At 33.2% G+C, this 7,250-nt stretch overlaps 1 protein-coding gene across 1 annotated transcript; it reads right to left on the reverse strand.

Annotated features, from left to right (window-relative positions):
- Window positions 1-888: 888 nt before the first annotated feature.
- Window positions 889-7,031, reverse strand: LOC132549867 (death-associated inhibitor of apoptosis 2-like). The gene is made up of 3 exons (XM_060213835.1): window positions 7,012-7,031; window positions 4,672-4,968; window positions 889-3,891 (listed from the first exon to the last, which is right to left on the reverse strand). The coding sequence occupies exons 2-3, from the start codon at window positions 4,958-4,960 to the stop codon at window positions 3,692-3,694; spliced, it is 489 nt and encodes a 162-aa protein (XP_060069818.1). The 5' UTR covers window positions 4,961-4,968; window positions 7,012-7,031; the 3' UTR covers window positions 889-3,691.
- Between the last annotated feature and the right edge of the window lie 219 nt (window positions 7,032-7,250).

Genomic DNA, 7,250 nt, shown 5'->3' on the forward strand with positions numbered 1-7,250 from the left:
ATAACAAACAATTGTAATTACATATAATAAACAATTGTAATTATTACAAACAATTGTAATTATTACATATAACAAACAATTGTAATTACATATAATAAATAATTGTAATTATTACATATAACAAACAATTGTAATTACATATAACAAACAATTGTATTTATTACATATAACAAACAATTGTAATTATATATAACAAACAATTGTAATAACATATAATAAACAATTGTAATTATTACAAACAATTGTAATGATTACATATAACAAACAATTGTAATTACATATAATAAACAATTGTATTTATTACATATAACAAACAATTGTATTTATTACATATAATAAACAATTGTAATTACATATAACAAACAATTTTAATTACATATAACAAACAATTGTAATAATTACATATAATAAACAATTGTAATAACATAATTAATTATTACAAACAATTGTAATTATTACATATAACAAACAATTGTAATTATTACATATTACAAACAATTGTAATTACATATAACAAACAATTGTAATTATTACAAACAATTGTAATTATTACATATAACAAACAATTGTAATTATTACATATTACAAACAATTGTAATTACATATAACAAACAATTGTAATTATTACATATAATAAACAATTGTAATTATTACAAACAATTGTAATTATTACATATAACAAACAATTGCAATTACATATAACAAACAATTGCAATTATTACATATAGCAAACAATTGCAATTATTACATATAACAAACAATTGCAATTACATATAACAAACAATTGCAATTATTACATATAGCAAACAATTGCAATTATTACATATAACAAACAATTGTAATTATTACACATTAAGAAATTAACAAATTATTAAAAAAAAATCACTGTCATCATTTGAAAATAAGTCTCCATTCACAATTGTTACGAAGTTTCCATGTTTCTTGATTGTGAATTCTTAATAAACTTAAAAATTTGCATGTCGATATCTATCAGCTAAATATGAATCAGATATCTTGCATGATGTTACCCCCATCCCCCCACTGCCGAGATGTAAAGACCTCTATATAAAAAAAACTCCACAAAAAAACTAGGGAAAAACAAGAAAGAAAAAACAAAACAAAAATTTGAACATTAATTTTTTGCATAGCCTAATACTCTTATATACAAAATATTGGTCAAAATCAGATATCATCTAAATTTTGACCGATCAGAGAGTGGGATTGTGCTTCCATGATAATCATTTCTGAAACATGTTATGTATCCAACTACTGGTTTGACCGTAGTCAAATAACAAAATCAGTTGTATTACCAAGGAGAAATGGCTATTTATAGTAAAACTTGTTTACAGTTACCTGTTACCATGACAACCTATATTACCAGAGGAAAAAAAAAACAAGGAAAAAGCCTGTATAATATGTTAAATTGTACTGTTCTGTGAATGAGTGCTCTGAAATTGGCTATTTCTCAACATACACATCCGGGGAAAAAACTGTGCTCATTTTTTAAATAAAAGGGATATAACTCTCTGAAAGGGGGGAAAACACAAGGTCATTTTAAGGGGCACATCAAGAAATTTCCATTGTAAACTGAGTGAATGCCAGCTAAAGTGTGTTTTTGTCTTCAGACAGTCAGACAGACAGATGATTCCAGTAGAACCCCTCCCTCCTCCAACTTCATTGCATGGGGGTATAAAGAAAGCCACAATCATATATCTAATAGGTAATAATGACAGTTTGGTCAAATATGTCATTGGTTGCAAATTACTGGAAAAGATATATGAAAATTTGAAAATATACGTATCTGTACTGTCATTACTACTTCATTGATCCTATACATGTATCTGTTAACATAACAAGAGGCCCAGAGGGCCTGTATCACTCACCTGGATCATTATGACCAACTGTACAATATCTGTGCATATGTTCCACAGTAGATGCTTAAAGCAATATGACAAATTACTCCATATGGGTTCTGTCCCTTAGTAGTCCAAAATAAGTCATTTGTATATAAGCCTTTAATGGCCAAATATGATGGGTTTTTGGCTAATCAGAAGAAGTTGATTAACTATTTTACCAAATCTAACCCCAATGACCATAAATATCATTATGGGTCAAGCTATTTTTTCACACACTATGTGGGCACCATTAAGGGAACGTTTTGGAAAAATATTATGATCCTAAGCCTTTAGCTTAATCAGAAGTTGTTCAAAGGTTTAACACATTTGACTGTTGTGACCTTGAATATGGGTCAAGGTCATTTCTGGTCTCAAATATTACCAGGCATCATTGAGAACCTATTTTGGAATTATATCACTATCCTAGATGTTTTGGATCATCAGAAAATGCAATTTAAAGGTTTAACACATTTGACCCCTGTTACCTTGACTATGGGGCAAGGTCATTTCTGTTTTGCAAACTTTCTTAGACTTCATAAAAGGAACATACTGGCCAAATATAATGATTCTAGGATTTTCTATATTTCATTAGAAATTGTTTAAACGTTTTAACACATTTGACCCCTGTGACTTTGAAGACTGGTCAAGGTCATTTCTTTTAGCAAACTTTGTAGGACACCATAAGAGAAACATAGTAGCCTAATATAATGCTAAGGGCCCAATATCAGTACCCTTGGCCTTTTAGTTACTGAGGAAAAAGTTGTATGAAAGGAAAGGTTTATGCCAGATAGACCTTTCTGCCAAGCTTATTGCAATTCGAGCAGGTGAGTCAAAAAACAAAAATTGCCAATCAAAACTGTTTGAAAATCTGACATGAATCTACTAGTAAGTAACAAAGATAACTATTAAACAACTGACATTTTACAAAACATTTGCTAAACTTTTTCAGTGTCAAGCAACATAGGTGAACTACTGTAAAGTCAAATCAAAGCCTGGCATGAAGATGCTAGCAACATATAAGCAAGAGGCCCATTGGGCCTGAAGGCCTGTATCGCTCACCAGGCTTTGGCTGAAACTGCTCCATCCAAACTAAAGGACTATTAAGTCTAAATTTCCAGCACACAGCATAAACAATTTCCTTAGTGGGTCAGCAAAACCATTCATGCTTCATTTCAAATTGAGACAGAATTCTACCATTCCTACAGAAGAATAAATTTAATTAATATGCTCATTACCCTATTGGGCCCTGCCTCTCCTGCCCCTAGGGGCAAAGACCCACAGTTTGTACAAAATTAATTCCCCTTTTCCCAAGAATGTTCCAGACCAAATTTGGGACAAATTTAATCTTTCCTACAGGAGGAAAAAGATTTTTAAAGCATTTACTCTGTTTCCCCTTTTGGGCCTTACCCCTCAGGCCACTTAGGGATTCACCATTTATACCAAATTTACTTGCTTTACCCCCAAGAATGCTTCTGACAAAATATGGTCAAAATCTGCTTAATCGTTTACAACAAACAGCAATTTGGAAAAAATAGTTGACAGATGGATGAGGTATGGATGAATAGTAGATGCCTGCTATATGGCTTTAAGCTCACTGGTTTTGAAGGACTAGGTGAGCTTAAAATCATGATTATCATCTAAAATGACCATTAATAACCCAAAGTTGTCACAAACAGCAAACATCCTGAATAAATATGAGAAAATATTCTTATTAAATAAAGTTACACGTAAAATATAAATTTCAGTTCAGAATTATAAGCCGGAGTTCAATCCAGTATTTTCATCGTTCTTTGGAATCAAAGAGACCAGTAAGCTTTAATTCTCTGTACAATATCAGCTCGACAGATTGGACAGTCCTGGACACTAACAGAACAACCTGCACAACAAGCCATGTGACCACATGGCAGAAACAGAATACTGACTTCTTCATCCATACAGATCTTACATGTCCTCTCATCCTTCAGCTTCTGGTTTTCTTCCATTATACTTTTTATATCTGGAACATAAAAGACATTTTTACAGGCTGGTCTCATTGTGGTGGAAACACACTCATCCTTCTGCAAGACCTTGTTCAGATTTGAAACAGAAGATCTCTCAGCCACTTCTATCCAGGTTAACAAGAGTGAGGGCATTGTAAGTGCCACATCCTCAAGCTCCAGTTTTTTCAGGCTATTCCGTGAAACATTAATCCTCCACTCGGGCTCCTGTTTTTTTAAAGCTATTCAAGTAAAACATACTCCATCCTCGGACTCTAGGGTTTTTTAAGGGCTATTCAAGTGAAACATTTACTCAACTATAGGGCTTCAGGGTTTTAAGGGCTATTCCGGTAAAACATTTACCCCTATCCATGAGCTCCAGGTTTTGATTAGAGTAAAACTTACTTTTAAACCAAAACTATAATGAAATAAAATCTCTTAATGAATTAATGATAATTACACTGAAATACATTTTGACAAATTGAATGATGGTAAAGTTTCACAAGTGCTTTTTTCCCCCCAATATTAAACAAGAAAATTGAAATGCCTGTTAACTGTAACATCAACAGAAATATATCTGTGTGCAAAAGTGTTGAAAAGTAATTCAACATGGGTGTGTTGTATGAACAAGAAATAATTCAAAATCCTCAGGAAAGTGTGTGTATTATATCAATCCCACAATGTTGTATTTTATACATGGAAAGGTGAAAGAGTATGTAGCACAAATTATCAGGGACAATGTCGACAAAAGGCATTAACTCTGTAATCAAAAAGACAGACACCATTTTATCAGTAGTTACCTGAGCCACTTGACCCTAGCTGGTCTGTGTCTGATGAATGTGATGCCTCCTGACTTGATGAATCTGTTGAAGGTTTTGCTGACGATGGTGATGATACATCCACAGTCTTGGGTGCTGTTTGATGAAAATCTGAGGATCCTTGTGGGGGCATAACTGATGATGTAGCAGAACTCTGGAAACCAGCTGACAAGCTTGGCAGACCTGTTTGTGGGTTTGATGCTGGTGACACAAGCCGTGCCTCATTTTGAAATTGGAATGACCCAGATGGTACATCTTCAGCACACACCATTGTAACACCTAAATCAAAATACACCAAAAAGTGTCTATTTCAAATCATTACTGAACACAAGCAAGAATTATCTTAAAGGATTTTCTAAATTTGTTCCGATATGCCATAAAAGTTATACTAGTACCTGATTTCTGTGAGAAACCAGGAAAGAAATGCTGAATCAGAAGACAAGAGGCCCACGGGCCTTAACAGTCTTCTGACTACAAAAACACGGAGAAGGATGATTTTTTCTACTTTGAATGAAATCTTACTAAGAAGCTGTTTTCCATGATTAAGATGGTAGTTTTGGAGAGGAATAGGTAACAGTAACAAATGTTACCTATTTTTTGATATTTAAGTTCTCAGTTTGAAATAGGTGTTGCAATGGAAAAGTATGATTGCAAAATCCTTGTAACAAAATGCCCTCCCCGGCTGTTGTGTCGAAGTTTTGACAAAGTCAACAAAAGAACACTTTGTTGGCTACCTTTCCTAATCATTTCCAACAATTTTTAGCTCATTGGCACCAGTGAAAATGGAGAATAAGTTTAAAACATGTTCTTCAAGACAGCCACCATGGCAGCCATCTTTGATTTCAGACAGACCAGAAAAATAACAACACTTGGTCAGGACCATCTCAGGATCATGTCATGCAAGTTTGACCTCATTTTCACTGGTTGAACTTGAGAAGAAATTTGAAATGTCAAAAGTTTACGCCTGGCAGATGGCGCATGTTGACGGATGAATCTCAATGACTAATAGGTCATCGTGAACAAATGGGTCAGATGACCTTGTAGAATATAATGTCTTCCTCAAACTACAACAAATATAATGAACAAGCCTTCCTGTCTTTCATTACCATTTTCCTACAAAATACATCATTAATCAATTCAAAATTAACTGTAGTAGAAAGCTGAATAATCTTCAAAATGAATGTGACAGATCATTTCTATATAATTTTGATGCATTTGTATATTCAAATGAAACACAATTTTAAGTAATTTATGATTAAAACATTACTCTCTATTGTATACCACTTTCAGCCCAAAATACAAAGAAAATTCTTCCAGACCAAATGCATATGAAAACTACTGGTAAGTAATTTCTATGATGAATCATTTGACTTTAAATGTATATATATATATATTTTTTAATATGAGATTCACTTCTAAATGGTCAAAAAAATGACTATGGTCAGACCAGTCAGTCTAAAGCCAGCACTCTAAAATAACAGATAACAGTTATGAGGAGAAGAGACTCTGATGACTTCATGCATCAGAGAAAAAACGCCAAAGCCTGATGATTTTAGGTCACAGTGAACAAACACCAAAGCTTGATGACTTTAGGTTTCAGTGAACAAACGCCAAAGCTTGATGACTTTAGGTCTCAGTGAACAAACGCCAAAGCTTGATGACTTTAGGTTTCAGTGAACAAACGCCAAAGCTTGATGACTTTAGGTTTCAGTGAACAAACGCCAAAGCTTGATGACTTTAGGTCACAGTGAACAAACACCAAAGCTTGATGACTTTAGGTCTCAGTGAACAAACGCCAAAGCTTGATGACTTTAGGTCTCAGTGAACAAACGCCAAAGCTTGATGACTTTAGGTTTCAGTGAACAAACGCCAAAGCTTGATGATTTTAGGTCTCAGTGAACAAACACCAAAGCTTGATGACTTCACCACTCATTGAACAAATATTAAAGCTAGCAACAGAGAAGGTTTAACTGGGCTTTGTTTCCAGTTTCTTCAGTTATACTTCTTTGGATACGCCATATGACTTCCGAAATAAAAAGATAGTGATGAAGATTTTTTCATTACAGAGTATGAGTTTTTTTATTTGAAAACCAAGAAACAAGAGACATAGTTATGAAAAAATGTCCATATCTGCTGCAGAACTCTCCAGGAAATCATACATACCTTCACACCAGCACTCATCTCATCAGCCTCATACTAGTACACACACATCATCATTACATATAACATGATTTTAGGTGTGATTATAGTCAATTCAAAAGGAAGATAATGCCAGAAAACAACATTGAATTTACACCAAGTTAAAACTACAATATGCCATACCTTGACTTTGTGCTTGTTGAAGGTCCTAAAACACAAAAGTTTAAAATCAAATTGGTAAAACATTATCCTTAAGTACAGGTGAGAAAGATACAAAAGCACAATCAATTTTGTAAGATTCAACGATGAAAAATCATTGTATGTTAGATTTAATGATGAAAAGTCCAATGAATGTCACATTAAGAGACGAAAAGCCTAATGTATATCTGACTTAGAGATGAAAAGTTCAATGTATGACAGAT

This window comes from Ylistrum balloti, unplaced genomic scaffold (assembly GCF_031769215.1).
Source record: "Ylistrum balloti isolate Yb309-2 unplaced genomic scaffold, AGI_CSIRO_Ybal_v1 Utg370080, whole genome shotgun sequence".
NCBI classification, from domain to species: domain Eukaryota; kingdom Metazoa; phylum Mollusca; class Bivalvia; order Pectinida; family Pectinidae; genus Ylistrum; species Ylistrum balloti.

Coding starts and splice junctions, on each gene's coding strand:
- LOC132549867 (XM_060213835.1), bottom strand. CDS start 4,960: ATGGTGTGTGCTGAAGATGTACCATCTGGGTCATTCCAATTTCAAAAT. Junction 3,892..4,671: donor GCTAGGGTCAAGTGGCTCAG/GTAACTACTGAT, acceptor TTTATGTTCCAG/ATATAAAAAGTATAATGGAA.